The 20,550-nt window shown below is 41.9% G+C and overlaps 1 protein-coding gene across 1 annotated transcript; it reads left to right on the forward strand.

The window, feature by feature from the left end:
* Positions 1–45: 45 nt before the first annotated feature.
* Positions 46–19,348, forward strand: LOC137288028 (uncharacterized). Its single transcript, XM_067820388.1, has 7 exons — positions 46–64; positions 1,855–2,268; positions 5,627–5,959; positions 7,665–7,700; positions 10,910–10,996; positions 18,565–18,672; positions 19,194–19,348. Exons 1-7 carry the CDS (start codon positions 46–48, stop codon positions 19,346–19,348), a joined length of 1,152 nt encoding a protein of 383 aa, XP_067676489.1.
* The last annotated feature ends 1,202 nt before the right edge of the window (positions 19,349–20,550 follow it).

Below are 20,550 nucleotides of genomic sequence, written 5' to 3' on the forward strand. Positions count from 1 at the left end.
CCAGCCATGAGGCCCATAGGAGTGTCTTCAACACTACTGGTATTAATGGTGTCCTATTGTTCTGGTGAGTAGATTAATGAGCTTGAAGAACAACTTCTGATGTCAATCAAACATCTGCTTGTAGAGAAAGACGTGGTTGTGACTGAACAGGGATGTCCCAGTCTTATCCCCGACAAGCTATCATTTACCAGAGACCGAATTTGACCCAAATTCAATTGTCATTGTTTCAAATGTCTGAGGCATGCATAATTTCCTCCCGATATTGTCCGATGTTATAACAGAAAGTGCTGTCTTTAAAAAACTCACTCACTTACAACTGGTCACATCACTAATGGGTGCGACACCAGAAACGAACACCAAAGATACGACAGTTTAATACTTGTCTTGAATTAAGCGAACACTTGTTTGAAAAATAACGTATTCTATGACGTCGTTTTACAAATACGGAGTCTTTTCAGTTTAGAAACATTTAGAAACGTCGTGTCATACGACTCGTTTCCGAGACACAGTTTTGGAAGACTTGTAGAGCAAATTGAAAAAAAAACAATGTACAGAGCATTTCCGTATTTCCACTGGTACCATGAGCTGGCCTTGACATGTGTTTGTGACGGGAATCTCTGGTTAGGCAGGATTACACGTCAGGATTACAGTATTTCACAGTGAACCACTAATTTTAAGTCTGACTTAATTTCAGTCTTAGTCAGGTATTTGTTATGAATAAAATAAATGTTGGGTTTTGAAAACATTTACTTTTTACGGCAACAAATGTGGTCATATCGTATGCATTAAATTACCCCAGAAATCTGTTGGCGAAAGACTTCCGCGTTAAACCAGCAAACGAAGAAATGCTATAAACTTACAATCACTATATGGAATTAACTAAGTTTACAAAGCAATAGAAATTACTGCAAGGTGATTACAGTGACAGTGTACAATAGAGTGGAAATATTCTCCTTCCATCTTTACTTAATGTAAACCAGTAGGGAAAGTTTTGTCCATTGTTCTTGGAAGTGTTAATAGGATAATTAGTTTTACAAGTATTTCTATTTAAAAAAGAATCATAAAATGTTACTTATTTTGATACAATTCATCATGCCTTAATACTTTACACTAGTATTAAATGAGTATGCTCTCGTGGCAAAGCTATCTTGAATTTATTTAAATAACTACCTTGTAAGGTTTACTAACATGCGCTGAGATGGTATGGTTAAGTTCTTGCCCCCTTGTATAGTTTAAAAAACTGCTACATGATCTCTACCATGTCAGAATAAATGTGCTGTGCTAATATATACCAGATGAGATTTGATCACCACACATTGTGATTATTGCAACTGCTTACCACATGACAGATTACATCTGAGAGTTATACACTGTTGTAACATATTATATTTGGGGTTGCACTTTCTCAATAAAACACAGATTCTAGTACCTTTAGGAGATTTAGTCCCATCCAGGATTCGAACCTATACTCTCAGTCAAGTATCTACTCGCCAACACACAAAGTCAGTGATCTACTCCTCAGCCACGTCGGACAGCTGGTAGTCAAGGTTACGTACTCCCGGAAGCCCCGGTGGCTGTATATAGATATATAATCGAGCCTGGACCAGACATGGATAGACATTACCAGCACCCATCTGTGCGACATGGATACGATGATATGTGTCAGCCAGATAACCCAGTGACCTCCTGATCCCGTTACGACGAGCTGTTTTTGCTGTACACCAGTTTTAATCAATATTCATTTTTAGTTCTAAAAGAAACAAATGACATTCCATTCGGTACGTTACAAATATTAAAGAGTTAACCACTCACCCTTCTAACTGACATGGTTCTGAGAAGTCTGCTGTATTTCAGGTTCCATCGTGTGTGAAAAAGTTAATCTCGCAGACATGGAAGGACAACCAAACAACATTTGTTACAGCGAAGGGAGTACACAGATCAAGTGTCCGAGAAATTACACACTTTTGATACCAGCGCTGTTGCAAAGAGTACATGGACCTGGCGAAAGTGAGGACCCCAGTTCCTGTAGTACATTATTCCGTGATAGCCTTTATGACATTGGAAGATGCCTGTTGAAGACTTCGGATGTGCAGGAGAAGACGACCTATGAGGCAGCGGTGAGGGAGGTGCTGAAGGAGTGTAGTCAGAAGAGGTACTGTATCCTGGAGAGTGACAAGACGTCCTCTATCCATGGACTCAGGGACCTTCCTGTCGGAGAGGCGAACATACTATCGTCACATCTGGTGGTAATACATCAGTGTGTTAAAGGTAAGGACCTCACCATACAGACAAATGACTGTACCGTACCGCACCTTCACATCTGTTGGCAATGCATCAGAGTGTTAAAGGTAAGGATCTCACTATACATACCAATGACTGTCCCGTACCGTCACATCTGGTGGTAATGCATCAGTGTGCTAAAGGTAAGGATCTCACCATACAGACAAATGGCTGTACCGTACCGTCACATCTGGTGGTAATGTATCAACGTGTTTAACAGTTAAAGGTAAAGATCTCACCATACAGACCAATGACTGTCCCGTACCGTCACATCTGGTGATAATGCACCAATGTGTTAAAGATAAGGATCTCACCATACAGACCAACTACTTAATATTCTGTTGGGGTATGCCGAACTTAAATATCTACTATCCACGGTTGATAACTGTAATATGCAAAACTATGTCATTTCAATTTTGAATGTTGACCTTGATCTATGGGTTTTTTTTAGTTATACAGGTAACATACTGTCAGTGGTATTGGCTCATGGAAGATTGACTCATGGGAGAATGACAAATTGACGCACTTTTGTTCGTGCCATGTTACCACCTGTTTGTGTTTGGATACACCAAAACACCTTTCACTATAACTTCCTCTATTGCAAAAACTATGTATATGTGTCTATATATAATTCAGCTACTCTAAATAATATTACACTAATTATTCAAAGCTCTGTAACATATGTTCTTGTTCGCCGATTCCCCTCCCCAGCGGCTACAAACACGCCCATACCCAAATTGTTGGTCTGCAGAATGCTGGCATGTCAGCAGGAGCTATTGCAGAGATATCTGTTGTCATCCATTGACCATCGGCGAAATGGTATCGCATCAGCAATCTAAGGACGTTAAGGCCAGCTTTTTGAAAGGATCAAACCCTAAGTATCACAAGACTCCATACATTCATGTCACGTAACTTATCAAAAACATTTGCTTCCACACTGTTTTTTGTTCAACAGAATGCTCCAAAATCGCATAAAATCGGGTTTGAATCCTCACGTGGTTGTAATGTCAAAGGCAAGTCAAAAGAATTTATCGTAGTTAAGGCGTCCGACCCACATACAAATATGCATTTGTAGATAATATAGAATATACAGATAATATATAATACAGATAATGGAGAGAACAAAATGACAGGCAATTGTAAAGTGTCTTATTAGCGTTTTAAGTTGCTCAACAATTTATTTCTTAATCTCATGCTATGCTTGATAGTCAATTTATTTCATTTAGTGTGGTTACTAGCATTATTAATTTTTCAATTCTATGATAACTCAAGTTTCTGTAATAAAAACGAAAACAAAACAATCTATAAAAATACGTAAACAAATACATCTAGTAGGCCTCTCAAGAGTGTAAACAAATATGGCGTCGCCCGTAAAAGTTAATAGTTGATTTCGTCAAAACTGACGGACATTTGGTTGGAAGAGTTGTGAATGTTATCAAGAGATTGAATACCTTCTGCGTGTATGTTGTCAGGACTGCACAGTAACACACAACATCAAAAGACGAGCGGCGCTCTTGTATCTCTATCTCTATCACTGCCACTGTCAGCCGCATCCATTCGCGTCCTCCCGCACAAACATATTGTCACTGCCATGCCTCCCGTGGTTTCTTATGTAGGGGTCAAAAGCACTTCCCAGAATCTGAACACCATTGGCTTGAAATCGTCTTCGTTCGAGGTTGTAGGCTGTGTTTTCAGACCCAGTTTTTTGTGGAGTCTTCAACCTAAACATCGAATCTCGACAAGTGGGAAATCCAAGCCGAGATGAGAATGCGTCACTGGCATCCTGCGCAAAGCGTCACCGAAATATTTACAGTTACTCGTCCTCCGATGAAGAATATTAAGCTCAACTATTTGAGACATACAGTTCCCTGATATTCACATTCATCTTTGCTGTGTTTTGATGAATTACATTATTGCTTTTAAAAACTAATCCTCAACGGAAAAGAATTGATTTTTCATTACGACTTGTTTCTTTCTTAATTTGTTTATTTTCTTGTGATTTGGCGGCGTATAGGAAATACATTGCCTCTACGCAGCGTACGTTTTCCTGGAGTGAAGCGGCTGACATTCCAATCACCAATATGATGTATTAATCCATGTTACATGGTTCTATATAGGAAAGCAAAATATTTCTTTATTTTAACGACATTTTCACTTTTTAGAACGTGGGTAATAAATAGGATACAAAATTCGTTCCCCTTTCATATCACGTTTATGTCCCTCGTGAAACAATTTTGGTTTGTCACGAGCTATATTCCGCTTTCATATCAAGTTTATGTCCCTCGTGAAATAAAAATTAAAAAGGGGAATTATGAAAGGGGAAGCTCGTTTAATATCCTATAATACAATCCATTAACGGAAACTGACAATATCACTGGTCTTAAAATATACCCTTGTCTTAACCCGACTGAACAATCAAAATAATCTCTAAAATCATCACCACAGTACACACGTGATTTTACATTAGAGTACTTAGACGTTAGGAATACATTTTCGCTCGTAATCAGGTCTTCAACAGACAGTACCATAATTTAGAACCATCAACTGAATAGAAAATGTTGGGTTTTTTTTAAATCGACGAACGCTACATACATTCGATGTGAAAGACATTTTTTGAGTTACTGAATGCAATGTGAAAATGTGATCTGAAGAAGAATACTTCTATCGAAAACCGACATGAGCTTCTGGGATTAAGTCACGCACTGAGTTGTCTTTGACATTGACATTTCACAGCAATGTGACAGAAAAGAGTGATGTTGTGAAAAAAAGGCATAGAATAGGTAAGAACAGAAATAACCTTTTTTGCAGATCAAAAGAATATGTGAGTGCTTCAAATATGTCTGTTCATTACCGATAGATTGAAAATATAAACTCAAAGGATACTTCATAGCTCATGAGAACTGTGTGCCGTTGTAAATTGAAATGTAATTTAGTTTTGGTAATGTCACTACTGGTGAACAAACAAGGACCATACCATGTTGATTTCCATTGATAGACTTAGGACAAGTCAGAAGCTATCCTGGAACCTGTCCTAATATCCTAGAGCGAGGATACCTTTCGAGAATAAAGTAGGCCACATATCCTAGACCCTGGGGTCAAAGTTCGGACATCCAAGGGCTAGGATACTTTGGAGAATAGGGCCCTGGAATATTGCTGATAACAGCGTATAACACACTAACTCACTCACACAACCCGTCCAGTCTCTTTGTCATTAGGTAACCAAGCACGTGACATTCAAGCAACATGTTCTCGTGTTCTTGACTGCGATTTCTTTTACCTATCAACGGTTTAAATATATTTTGGGGTTTTCATGTCTTAGCTGTGACACTCGTGTACTGCTTTTCAGACCAGATCGTATTGTGCGAGAGTAAGACCCAAACAGACAATGAGATCTACATCAGCATCAACTGGCTGAGGATGTCAGCTCTGGGAACAAGCACCTGTACCTGTACAGTCAGCGGAGCAGCGAGCCACGTCACCCTACTGGACGTGAGACTAGGCAACAACAACAGGACAGGACTGTCTATCAGTGACAAGACAGGGTCAGTGTACACAGCCCACGGTGGTCATCAGACAGTCCACTACATGAAGGAGATTAGGATGAGCCAGACAGAGTGGCGTCTACACCTGGAAGTTATCCAAGACCATGTCCCTGACAAGATATGGATGAGAGTGCAAGGTAATTAGTTTACAGCATTGATTGTATTTGTTATATAATAACCTTGACCTTATAGTAACCTTTTTAGGGTTTATATGTGGCCTAGGATAATTATAATACCTAGAATTGTTGTCGGGGAATTAGCTTCGGACCGCACACCTTCAAAATAACCAAGAGAAGCATCAATTAGTGGCCAGTCTTTATTCGGTGCATTTCATGAGTAATCACATAATACAACATTAGCAATATCTCAAACTTGTACAAATAATACATATGAAACTCATGTGAATTAACACAATTTTACTGACAAAATACCTTACAATAAACAATTGCAAGGATTACACAGAGGTGAAGACAGCGCAGCTGACAAATAAGCATAGAGACTGATAAGTAATACTAAAATAATCTTCTGTTTGTGGAGGTCGTAAATGACAGGGAACACAACTTAAAGGGCGCAATATAAATACACAAATAATATACACGTCAGTGTGCTAGTTGAATCATATGACCACATCTTTACATCTAGACTATCGTGGGATACAAAAGATCATATGTCGAACATCATGTTATCGAAGGTGTTCAACGTATATATAATTAGAGCTTAACAATACTGAAAACGTAGCAATATTGAGCAGCAGAATGCAGAATGCGCTCCCTAGTTTTGCATGTACAGTATAGTTATCTCATGTAATACATTTGAATTAAACGCACACAATAATCATTTAGAAATACATTCACTGGTATACATTTGATTGTAAACACGCAATAAAATATACAAGACGTGCACAATGATTCCTCTGCTTCCACGAGCCCGATTATATGTAAATGTGATTTACTAAAGTTAGATTATGCCTGACGCTACTAAATTATACTGTAAGCTATTTTGACGTAGACTAAATATTTAGGGTGGGGCTACATGGCCTTACCTAACTAAAATATTCCCTGGTGTACTTAGCCTATACTGTATAGTTTAAGTGTCAGTATATCGTATAAACTAACAGTATGGAACGCAACAGAAAACAGAAAACATGAACATAATTTAGGAACATACATTGAATGAAATGAACATGGCTTACCTTCAAAATAACCAAGAGAAGCATCAATTAGTGGCCAGTCTTTATTCGGTGCATTTCATGAGTGAAGTACCCCGAATAAAGGCCGTTATATATACCACCGATGCTCTCAGAGTTCGTGATATGGACGCACGTTCAACTGAGTAATCCTTAAACAATACTTACAAATGTTACTAATCTACACTGCTGCCTATCTGAATTTTGAGATTACCAGCGTAGCTTCAAAGACTTGAGAATGCAGAAATGACTAAAATTATCTAACAGGTTTCTCGGCGCGTGTGTTATCATAGCGTAATCTTTACCTCTCTCTCTGGACATGTATTCTTAACGATTATTACATAACGCTTATCAAGTAACTTAGTAATTAAGACGAGCGCATATCTCACTGACGGATTAATATACTTGGAACGGACCATGCCTGTAATCTTAAAGCTTAACACTCAATGCTTATTATCTTATAACCTGGAAAATGAAGATCACCAATAACAGATACAGCGTTCAGTATTCTCGTTTTTGAGTAAAATATACAAACTGGGTTGTTTAGTTCTATTCTATAAACTCAGAAATATTTATGTAAGACCGAGGAAAATATGGCGTATTTTAGAACTATGATAGTTAGCTAAAATGTTGATCATTGAATAAAAAACAAACAGGTTATAACAGTACTAAAGTCACAGTCACATGTGAGGGTAGGTCCTTCGGGTATCCCACCCCCACCCCCACCGGAAACGAAAATGTAAATCAAATTATAGAGTGTATATATAACAGTGTATATCGTATATGAAACAGTTAACAAATTCTTGTGTCATCATAGTTCACATGAGGAATCTGCAGTAAAAACGACAAATAAAGACATCAGTTCTACTTGGTTATTTCTGAACTGTCAACGTCTTTGTGTAATTTATATCATTTTCCCTGTGAGGACTGTAACTCACTCCCAGTCAGCAAACTGACATTAGACTTTGTTTCAGAACCACATGTTGCAATACCTGTTCCTGTGCTGCTGCGATCCTCGTCAGGTGAACAGTGTTGTTTACATACACGTATTAATATCAATTCGTTCAAGTGTTCGCACTAGTGGCAGATTGTAAAGAGAGTTTTCTCAAACTATAGCCATGCTCTTAAATTTTACTGAAGGAGGCCTTTGGGTAGCCGAGTTGTTTGACCGTTCGCTTCTCACGCCGCAATCCTAGGTTCCATTCTCGACATGGGTATAGTGTGTAAAGTCCAGATCTGGTGTGCTTTGCTGTGATAATGCTGTAATTGTCCTAAAAGTGATGTAAAATATATTCATCCTCTAAAAAGTAGACATAGGCTCTGGGACCTTTCAATACAGCCTCATGAATATGTCGTTGATGTTGTTGTCGTTGTTGTTGTCGCCATGATGTATAGATATTGATTTACCTTTCATTCCAGGAGAACACATTGCTTTTACGTGTGTAGGCTTTGTGGCAGGATCGGTCTTTGTAGGTTTGACCCTTTGTACTATTGTTAAGAGGTAAGTGGAACTGAAAATTGACATTAAGTATCTGTAATCTTGCTATGACATGGTTCAGATGTACAAATGTATAAAGTTATCTAACCCTCTTGTTTAGAATGAAGATTTTTATGGATATCAACTTCTTTATGAGAGAACACAACGTTTCGGAGTTAATGCTTACTCCTTCATCAGGTGATTGAGAAAGGGATACAGAGGTGTATTTATATGTACAGGTAAAACAATAACAAAGTAACAAGTGGAATGAGTTAACGAAAGCTAGTATAAACAAGCACTGATAGGAAGCCGATAGTTAAGATAACAATGATGGAAGCCAATGGTGATGCATTACAGTTGATTGGATATGTTTACATAACACAGATACGGGGTAAGGACGATGTACATGATTGGGGATACGGATGGAAGCCTATGGTGATACATTACGCATGATAGGATGATGTACATAACACACGATAGGGGGTGAGCATGTTTACATGAGGGTTGATGATGTACAAACACAAGTAGGTAAGGATGTACTCGGGTAGATTGGCTATACATGAATTACATAGATAGAATGTACACAGATAGATGAGATTAATTTATGAATAAGTCCCAGGCACTTGGTAGGTACACTCCTTGGTCACGGTTGATTGCTGGTTTCTGTCTCCGGATCTCGATGGCCTCTTGCAGTTTCCTTTGGTGCCAGTTGTTGTTGTTGGTAGATAGTATCCTAGTGTCCTCCCATCGAATTGAGTGTTCAGGGTTCTTGAGAATGTGTTCAGAGATGGCCGATTTCTGGTCGAGTTTCCTGACTGAGGTCTGATATTCCTTCATTCTGGTGTTGATTGGTCTCAGCGTTTCTCCAATGTATAGGTCGCCACAGTTGCAAGGGATCTGGTAGATGCATCCTCTCGGGTTAGGGTGTTCACAGCTGGGTCCTTTACCGTTGGCTTTTAGGTAGGTCTTGATGGTCTTGCCACTGGAGAAGGTGACATCGATACTGGCTTTGGTCTTGATGAGGCGTGATATTTGATGACTGATGGGGCCAAGGTAGGGTATGGTTACTCTGATGGGTGATGGAGAAGGTTTGGGGCGGGGTTCTCGGTCCTTGAGGGTCTTGTTGATGGTGGCTGTGACGAGCTGGGGAGGGTAACCGTTGAGTGTGGTGAATGTCTTTCTGAGGTGGTCCAGTTCATTGTTTAGGGCATCGGGGTGGCAGAGGGCTTTGGCACGTCTGGTAAGGGTGGCGATGATAGCTTGCTTGATCTGAGGATGGTGGCAGGAGTTGTAGTGGATGTACTGGTCGGTGTGCGTCGGCTTGCGGTAAACTGAGGTTCTAAGTCCATCGTCTGTGGTGTGGAGGGATACATCGAGGAAGAGCAGGTGTTGGTTGGTCTCAGTCTCCATGGTGAACTTGATTCTTGGATGTTGGTCGTTGAGGTGGTTGAGGAGCTCATTGGGGTCGTTGTCATAGGCGATGGTGGTGAAGGTGTCGTCGACTTTGCGGTACCAACAGAGGGGCTGGAACGGAGCTGTGGAGAGGGCTGCTTCCTCGAAGGAGGTCATGAAGATTTCTGTAATGAGAGGAGAAAGAGGTGAGCCCATGGGGAGACCGTGGATCTGCTTGTATATCTTACCATTGAATGTGAAGTAGGAGGTGTCAAAGCAGCTGCGGGCGAGGTTGGTGATGCTGTCTATGGTGAGCTGGGTGTCCAAGTCTTCTATCCGGTTGGCTAACTTGCTGCGAAGGATGTCCAGGGCTTCTTCTAGTGGGATGTTGGTGAAGAGGTCCACGACGTCGTAGCTGACCATGGTGCCTGTGGGGTTGGATTCTTTCAGCTAGTTGACAAAGGATGAAGAGTCGCTGATGTAGGACTTGCCATCTTTGCCAAGTGCAGCGAGGAGACGTGTGAGGAACTGGGCGGTGTTGTAGAAAACTGAACCTTATCCCCAATCATGTACATCGTCCTTACCCCGTATCTGTGTTATGTAAACATATCCAATCAACTGTAATGCATCACCATTGGCTTCCATCATTGTTATCTTAACTATCGGCTTCCTATCAGTGCTTGTTTATACTAGCTTTCGTTAACTCATTCCACTTGTTACTTTGTTATTGTTTTACCTGTACATATAAATACACCTCTGTATCCCTTTCTCAATCACCTGATGAAGGAGTAAGCATTAACTCCGAAACGTTGTGTTCTCTCATAAAGAAGTTGATATCCATAAAAATCTTCATTCTTATGTATTTTCACTTCTAAATGACATTCAAAGACTTAACCCTCTTGTTGCCTGATGTCAGGGGTATTGTTCTGTGAAACACTGACATGTTACCAGCAACATGAACTCAGCTAAACGTATGGCAGCAACAGTCAACAGTTTTTGGAAGTGTCTCTGTAAAGCAATGCTGTGTTCCAGGAGATCAGGACTCTCGGGTCCCAGGTCCAGAGAAGGTCAGGATAACGGAGGGGCACACTGCTCTCAGCTGGGCGAGCCACGTGTCCAGTAGCCAATAGGATCTCCAGATGGAGATGACCCTCACTACCACATGCCTGATGACACAAGTGACCACGCCCCAGCACAATGCAACGAATTTTACTTGGTGCCTGTTCACAAGCAGATTCGATAAACTAGCTGTTGGAGACTTGCGAAAAGATAGTCACATGTTATCTTTGCTTTCTGTCCATTATTATTTAGGTGGAGAAATTGTTCATACACATATTTTTATCCTCTCTTGCTGCTCCAACTTCTAAATGCCTCTGAAAGAAGTCATGTTATTGCAGTCCTGATCCCCATTGCACTGTTCAAACATCTCCTCATACTTGAATATTTGCCTCTTAATCCTTATTCTCTACTTGGTTGATAATGTTGTTTAGAACCTACACGTCGCTGTCACTGTAATAAAGAGCTTGTAAATCCATACATTGTTGTCGTTCCTATTATCTAGAAGACAATGCTTGTGATGCCGTTTTAAAGGTCACATGCAACCAAAAAATCAAACATAATTAAAACACATTTATCACTTACTCGTGACATATAATATACATTGCTGCTTAAAAAAAACCAAATAAACAAAAATATAATCTTACAATTGCGATTCAAAAGTGCAATATTTTGTACTTGGGATTACTTCCCCCGAAACGAAGCTCTTGGGAGACCGAACCTAGTCATAGCGGGTGGATGTGCACTCAAGTGTAACGACGGCTTCGGATTGGCTGGTTCATTTGCTGATACGCTGAGGGCTTATTGTGTGTACAGAAAGATTTATCAGTTTGATGGGCATTTTAGAAGTACCAGAGAGTTACAAGAGAGTAAGATTCTGTATGGACAACAATGCAACTTCTTCTTTTTTGTACTTGATGCGTCGTTTCAGTATGGATTCATATACTGTTGCCAAACAAAATCATATACACTAAAAGAAGTTGTTATCCACGAAGAATGTATGTAGAGATGTTAGGTTTTGAAAATACATTTCTCTGAATTTGCGCCAAAAATGAATTTCAGTCAAAAATTATCTTAGTAGAGATGGTAAACTACTGCGTGGCAGGAATCTGTCATTCGTACAAAGCAGGACTTGAAACTGACAAGAGTTTGCATCAGTTTCCGTCAGATCCAGTCATCCGAGAAAAATGGATGTAGTTTGTTTGCAATCCACAAACATAAAAACATGTCATGTGTATCACACCTGCCTAAATACATAATCTGGCAGAGACGGGACTCGGATACACGAGTAATAAATCAATTTATTTTCTTTATGTCGTATAGTCTGATAGGTGTTAAGTTCAAATTACATGTGGTCAGTGATTGAAACTGTGTACTGCATGTTGTCTTAAGCAGACAGGCAGACATACAGGTGTGAATAAACCAGACACTGAACTTTCCCTGTGACAGAGACTGCTTACCACAATCAACAAGTTTATTTACGTAACGAGTAGATTATTTACTTGTTTGTGTACACAACCAAGATCAGACTAGTGCTCACCACCTCATACTCTGGGCATGCATACTGTTTCAAGCTCCGCGAACCTATTCACTGCGCATGCGTTATGGACGCAGCGTAACACAGCTGTTGAAACCAGTTTTTCCCCCAGCGCTGGGGGAAATTTAAAGAAACGTTTGAACTCCGATTTCGCGGGCTTTTTTTTCATCGCGTTTGTTTCAACTTTATAGGTTGAATTAGCATTTTTAATGATTTGTTTCGGCAAGTGCATACCGATAGGTATCAGAATCTGCAAAGTTGCATTTTACGTTGCACGTGACATTTGAACTCTGAAGTAATTTGTGCTGTATGCTGTTGTTGTGTTGTGTGTATGTGATGTGCTGGGGTGTGTGTGTGTGTATGTGGTGTGCTGGTGTGTGTGTGTGTATGTGGTGTGCTGGTGTGTGTGTGTGTGTCTCTGGTGTATTGGTGTGTGTTGTTGTGTATATGGTGTAGTGGTGTGTGTGTGTGTTTGCTGTAGAGGTGTGTGTCTTCTAATTATGTTTATGGTGTAGTGGTGTGTGTGTGTGTGGCGGGGTGTGTGTTGTAGTTGTGTTTATGGTGTGGGGGTTTGTGTCTGTGTTTTAGTGTAGTGGTGTGTGTTGTAGTTGTGTTTATGGTGTAGTAGCAATTTGTGTGTGTGTGTGTGTGTTTGGTTGGTGTGGTGGTGTGTGTCTAGTGTAGTGGTGAGTGTGTGTTGTAACTGTGTTTATGGTGTAGTGGTGTCTGTGTCTGTGTGTTTGGTGTAGTGGTGAGGGTGTGCCTTTTGTGTAGTCGCGTGTGTGTTGTAGTTGTGTTTATGGTGCAGTGATGTGTGTGTGCGCTTGGTGTAGGTAGTGTGTGTAGATGTGTTTGTGGTGTAGCAATGTGTGTGGGCCTGTGTGTTTGGTGTAGTTGTGTGTGTTGTAGTTGTGTTTATGGTTTAGTGTGTGTGTGCGTTTGGTTTAGTTTGGTGTTTGTGCGTTTGGTGTAGTCGTGTGTGTGTTGTAGTTGTGTTCATGAGTGAGTGAGTGAGTTTGGTTTTACGTCGCACTCGGCAATATTCCAGCTATATGGCGGCGGTCTGTAAATAATCGAGTCTGGACCAGACAATCCAGTGATCAACAACATGAGCATCGATCTGCGCAATTGGGAACCGATGGCATGTATCAACCAAGTCAGCGAGCCTGACCACCCGATCCCGTTAGTCGCCTCTTACGACAAGCATAGTCGCCTTTTATGACAAGCATGGGTTGCTGAAGACCTATTCTACCCCGGGACCTTCACGGGTCAACTGTGTTTATGATGTAGTAGTGTATGCGTGTGTTGGATGTAGTGGTGTGTATTTGTGTGTATTTTAGTTGTGTTTATTGTGTTGTGTTGTGGTGTGTGTTTAGTGTAGTAAAGTGTGTGTTATAGTTTTGTGTTTGGTGCAGTAGTCTTTGTGTTTGTTGTTGTGGTGTGTGTGTTGTAGTTGTGTTCATGGTGTTGTCTGTGTGTGTTTGTTGAAGTGGTGTGTGTGCGTATGGTATAGTGGTGTGCGTGTGTTTTAGTTGTGTTTATGGTGTAGTGATGTGGCTGTGATTGGTGTAGTGGTTTGTGTGTGTGTTGTTGTGTTTATGGTGTAGTGGTGTGTGTATATGTATGTGTGTGTGTGTGTGTGTTGTAGTTGTGTTCATGGTATGGTGGTCTGTGTTAATTTGGTGAAGTGGTGTAGCGGTGTGTAAGTGTGTGTGTGTGTCTATTTGGTGTAGTGGTGTGTATGTGTGTGTGTGTCTATTTGGTGTAGTGGTGTGTATGTGTGTGTGCGTATATTTGGTGTAGTGGTGTGTGTTGTAGTTGTGTTCATGGTGTAGTGGTGTGTGTGTGTTTGGTGTAGGGTGTGTGTGATGGAGCTGTGTTCACAGTTTAGTGGTGTGTGTGTGTTTGACGTATTGGTGAGTGTGTGAGTTTGGTGTAGTGTGTTGTGGGTGTTTTTATGGCGCAGTGATGTGTGTGGTGTGTGTGTGTGTGTGGGGGGGTTGTTTGGTGTGTATTGTAGTTGTGCTTTTGGTGTATGTGTGTGTGCGTGCGTGCGTGTGTGCGTGCGTGCGTGTGTGTTTGTGTTCGACGTTTGGTGTTTGTGCCTGTGGGTGTGCGCGCGTGCTTACGCGTATGTGTGTGTCCTGCATACTCGTGTCAGCCTATTCGAGTAGGGCCCAAGTATTCCTTGCTGTGTAATAAGAACAGAAAAACACTTACGGGTTACTATGGTGACAGTATGTACATGATTACAACAATGATAATAACGTGCTTTATTGTCTGTCCAGTTTACTGATCTGTCTGTTAATAATACAGTTACTCACAGAACACGTAAGCACGTTCACATGAAAATTAAAACTCAGTGTGTGGGTGAGTTTAGATTTACGCCGCACTCATCAATATTTCAGCTATATGACGGTGGTCTGTATATAATCCAGACAATTCAGTGATCAACACTGCGATGGGTCGCGTTTCTTGCTGCAACAACGGGAAGGGAGACAAAATATCTATCGACCTAGACACGAACGTTTTGAGTCGAACTGCTTTCAACAGGTGGACAGATTTGGCTGAGTAAGTGTCGAATTTTCTCCAGCTATGTTGAAGCTTACATATGTGTAATACATTTCCTTATTTTGGGCATATGCGTTTCTCTTTTGAAGCGTTTAAACCAGTTGCCCCGATCAATCCAAATGACGTGAGTTTCAGTCCTCTTGAAATGTCAGTGATATCGAGCTAGTTGGATGCCCAGCCTCCAGCCTCACAATTAGTCCTATTGAAATGTACCTGTCAGTGATGTCGGACTAGTTGGATGTCCTCCAGCCTAACACACAGTCCTATTGAAATATACCTGTCAGTGATGTCGGACTAGTTGGATGTCCACCAGCCTCACACACTGTCCTATTGAAATATACCCGTCAGTGATGTCGGACTAGTTGGATGTCCTCCAGCTCCACACACTAATTAGGCATGCTAATGTCATTGATAGTTTCTAAGTGCGTCGGTAGAGTCAAAGTGATGTCTTGGGGCAGATTTGTAATCGAGCACATCTTACATGTTGCCCAGTACAGTTTTCCTCAACACGAGTGATTGAGTAAGTTAAAGTTTCAGTATTTCAGCGTCAGTATTTCTGCAATATTGTGACTTAACATTGTTTTAAATCCGATGAGCAAATTTTAAGTGCAAAGGACAGTAAAACCAACTTGTATATCACAGTAATAAGAAATACGACAAGCATGTACATGCATCTCTAAAATATAATTTCAAATTAGTACAATACAAAATAAAAGGACTGGCGATCGCCAACCACTCTGGGGACCATGGCGACTTTCAGCTATTTGGCTACCTGCATGGGCCCCAGCTGTCTCTACACCGCCCCTTCAGTCATTGGTGATTGTACTGGTATTTCACCACGATAAAAGAACAAAACATTCTTTCTCAACATGAAAGGCAAGTTCTTAAATAGTTACCTAAAATTGTGTACAGGGATTCTTCGACGTGTATTTGTTGCATTATTCACTGATATCATGAAAACGCGATCCTAAGCATACTTTGACTGGCATAGTTTCTATTGAGATAGATTGAAATTATTGTCACATCTGAAACCGACTGCCTAATCTAACAAACGACGCGCACATGCCAAGTGAAACCACCAAATTATGTTGAGCAAATACAGCTAATAACCTAATGTGAAATCAGATTTCAAAGGGAAATGTAAACTGATATCATCACATCACTTGTCGTCAGCCATGGAGACCGTCAGTGTTGGGATTAATGGTGTTACTGGTGAACTCCTGTCTGTGTGAGTACATGTTTATATATACGTATGCCTCCTTACAGAACAAACTCCAGCTAAGCGTCTTACTATTCGTTCTGTATAGTAATGTTGTAACATCTGTATCAAATGGTTACTTTGCAATCACATAATCCTATCCACATTCTGCCACTGATAATCTATCTTTAAAACAAACGGCAACATAACTGGGATATACCAGTTAAGTACACCGGCAATGGGCTTCACACATTGCACCCATGTGGAGAATCATGTGGAGGGCTTCGGCGTGCCAACGCTTTACCAACTAGGCTATCCTACTGTACTTTAATGATTAAGACCTTTTACAGCGTCGAGTTTTTAACTGTCCTGATTTGTTCGAGCTGAAATTATCTCTTGTCTATGCTTGACACGGAATACGCCACCACTGGTCGAACAGTCGATACGCCAGAACATGACCACTCTGTGAAATTCTGAAACTCTACATTAGTAAAACTACATGAGACCCAGTGAACCAAAGGGTCGTCAGTCGGATGTTAAATTAAAAGCTGATGACTTAACACGCATGTCGCGACAAGGGACAGGCTAACAGTTATTGCATGAGTTATCAAGCAAGTACGTTGTTAACGTCTACACAGAAACGTCACATCCACAACAACAAAGAAGTTGTATGTCCATGAAAAGTGTTCCTCTTCATCATATCAGCTTCTAAATACAACTTATCCCCTGGATGCCGATTTTTTTTTTCAGGCGCACATTTTCATAAGGTTTGAAAACTGAACGTTGTGTGAGGTTTGTGCTGGGTTGGTCCTGGATCTGCATACGGCTATAAAATTACACAGAAATGTAGAATATCTATAACTTCGACCCTCATGGGTTTGAGAAATAGACACTGCTGAATGTTGTCCAAAACCTGTGCTTGCGCTGAAAAACAGTTAATTTCTCCATTTTTCATCGTGCACCAATAAAAGCACTACGCTACCATTCTTTTTACAGGCTGATGTCTGAACGACATAAGTGTATATGAAATGGATTTATGGATTTTCTTCTTTGACGTCAAACGTCGACAGAGAGGTCATGCACGTGTAACGATAAGGGGGCATAACTCCGCTATGATGTATATTAGATCAGTGTAACTCAGATCACATGGAGAGAATTTACTTGGGATACGGACAGTATATTTTCATTATATTTTGTTCACAGTGAACCAAACTATTCCAAACTTCCCCAATGTAAGCTGATACCCTATACAATACATTGGTGCTTCGATTTTCATCTTCTCCTGCTTTTGTGTTTTGACGAATTCCGCATCATTTGTAACAGAATAATAGCCATATCTATAAACGTATTGAAATTTCTGAAAATAATACAGCATTTTTTGCTGACGTCGTGGCATGTTTAGTGCATTTTGTGACTTCGGAAAAAGACGACACTGGTTTGCTGATTAGTATATATCTCATCGAATTTCCATTGTTTATGTGAAAGGTCTCAGCTTCTTCTTCAGAGTTCAACACTCTTTAGACAAAACATAAAATGAACGGTTTTACCATTGAAATTTTGTCCAGAAAATATCAACAATTAGGCGGTTTTACTACGCATCTTATTGTGAGCAGCAGGCGCACCTGTCTGACAGCAATTTAGCTTAAATGAAAATTAATATTTCACAACACCTGAATATTTATTGAATATTTATTTAGGATACAAACTTTTCCTCTTATGGTTATGTAATAATGTCTCTTCATAAATATGCAATGAAAGGTACAAAGAGATCGCTTTTTCAGTATGGAACTATTAGAATATGGACGTGAGGCTTGTCCAAATTAAGACATGACCTGGTTTATATCTTTCAACAATTTTCTTATAAATATTGTTTGAGTTAGATATCCTGCCATCACAATATGTTTTAACCGAATTCGAATTGATTGCATTATCGAAAACAATGATAATGAATCACCAAACGTTTTTGACAAACTCGCACCTGGTCAATCAATATTCATAATATAACATTTTTTATTAAATGTCATTTCTTATACTTACCTGGTAGAAAGCCAACATTGCCCGCTTGAGTGGTGCTTAATCAATTTCTCTCACAGCACAGTCTACACAAAGTAGAGACGCGAGGTGAACATACGGGCGGTCATCACGAGATGACCTGTACCCGTCATTCCCTTACCCAGCGAGGCAGTTAATAAAACCTGGTAATCATAGTTAATAAAACCCTCAGGAGGGGAGGCTGGGCGGTAACTCCCGATTGCTGGCTCTCTACCAGGTAAGTATAAAAATGACATTTAATATAAAATGTTATATTTTTTACATACTTATCAGGTAAGAAAGCCAACATTGCCCAAGCCAACAGAGGCGGAGGGCTGAGAGCGTGGACGCTAGACCTCGCCGTTTGTCTCTACGTAAAGAAGAACCAAGACACCCTGAGGGGTGCGACATTGCGGAAGCATCCGTCCCCGCACTAGAGGGCGGGTGGGACACGAACCGCTGCCCGGACACTTCCGCTAAGGAGGGGAGAGCGGACGGCAACCCCGGAATGGAAACCCAACACGATAAAAGACAGCACAACACCGAAGGAGTGGAGATAAGCAACGGACTTGTTTATTAACACAAACAAAGGTGGGGAGCTGAGGTCCCCAGCTTGGGACCTATCGAGAGGAGGGGGAATGTAGGCCTCCTAAGGAGGAGGAACACCGCTCCGACTCAAAGGGTGAGGATCCCCCGTTCTTTGCTGGGCAAAGACCTGGGGCCCTAGTCTGGAAATGCCCCCCAGATCCTCGTTGGAGAGGGCTCTTAAATAGTGGTTGGCGAACACCAAACCAAACTTCTAGAAGCAGCCCGCCATGATGTCCGCCACCGCAATGTTGTGATGATAAGGCATGGTGACCGAGACGACCCTAATCTCGTGTGGGTTAGTTCGAGGCGGAACTGGCCTGTCCTGACTCTTGTAGGCCTCTATAATGGCGGACCGAAGGTAGACCCCAAGCGCCCTCCTGTCAATCTCACGTTTGCTCCTCTGGGAGTGAGGGAGGAAGAGCCTCCACCGCCCCTGTGGGTGCGGGTGCGAGGGAGCGGGTGCGGCCGGTATATGCTCGGAGAGCCCTGACGGGACAGAGAGAGAGCGCTCCCTCCTCTGCAGGGTCTACCAACGGCCCTAAGGAACCGATACGGAAGCCTTTTTGTTTTTGCAGACGAAGTCGGGGGCTAGTCCCAGGGACGCAGACCCTCCGTCTGCGGCCTCGAATCTCAGGAGGTCCGCCTGAAGAGCGTGAAACTCCGATATTCGGGCCGCTAAAGATATGGCCACTAGAAAGGTGGTTTTGACAGTGACTTGGGGGATGGGAGCCTCGTCCAGAGGCTCATAATAATCTAACTTGAGGTGGTCAAGGACCACCGCCAAATCCCACTAAGGAGCCCACGGCTTCCGCTGACCCTCCGCCTGTCGGAAAGACTTGATTAGTTCCCTCAGCACCGAAATGTCCAGTCCCGGCGACCTCTTCCTTACAACGGACATGATTGCCGCCAAATTGGTGTTAATGGACGAGGCCTTGAGCCCTCTGACGTTGCGCAGGTGAACCATTTAGTCAGATATCTGGGGCAGAGTGGCAGAATCCGCCTCCACGCCGTGGTCCTCACAGAAGGTGGGAAAGGAGCCCCACTGGAAGTCGTAGAGCTTCTGAGTGGTTTTCCTCTGCGAGGAAGCCAGGGCGGACGCTACTCCATTGGAGTATCCGCTCTTCCTGAGCACCCTTTGAATACAAGCCAAACGTGCAGATTGAATACCTGAGGGTTTTCGTGAAAGTGGCCGCTCGGTTTGCTTAGGAGTAGGTCCCTCCGGTCTGCCTACCAGGTACCTGCAGTCTGGTCCGACCCCAAGTGAACGCCCCATCCTTGAGCGTCCATGAAAAGGTGACTGGTCAGGGGAGGTATCCTTAGGGGAACTCCTCTGAGGACGTTGTCGTCCACTGCCTGAGGGACAGGTGCTGTGATAGTGCACGAGTCATTAGGGGCGCTAGCCTTGTCATCCGCTCCTTGGGTACGAAGGCCTTGAAGGCTTCTGCATCCAGTATGGCGCCTAGGTATTGGAGTGGTGGATGGTACTAGATCCAGGTTCACTAACCGCCCTAGGCGTCGAAGGACGTGGATGACGAGGTGCCGTTGCGCCTCGCAAATGGAGGGCGAAGGGCTGTGAGCAAACCCATCATCCGGGTTCATGAGGAATTGTAACTGGAGTTCGTGGAGAAACTGGACGATGGGTTGAGTCACACGAGTGAACAACCATGGAGTGGAGGAAATCCCGAACGGGAG

Source organism: Haliotis asinina, chromosome 6 (genome assembly GCF_037392515.1).
Source record: "Haliotis asinina isolate JCU_RB_2024 chromosome 6, JCU_Hal_asi_v2, whole genome shotgun sequence".
NCBI classification, from domain to species: domain Eukaryota; kingdom Metazoa; phylum Mollusca; class Gastropoda; order Lepetellida; family Haliotidae; genus Haliotis; species Haliotis asinina.

Coding starts and splice junctions, on each gene's coding strand:
- LOC137288028 (XM_067820388.1), top strand. Junction 5,960..7,664: donor GATATGGATGAGAGTGCAAG/GTAATTAGTTTA, acceptor AAAAACAAACAG/GTTATAACAGTACTAAAGTC. Junction 10,997..18,564: donor CTGGGCGAGCCACGTGTCCA/GTAGCCAATAGG, acceptor CATACTTATCAG/GTAAGAAAGCCAACATTGCC.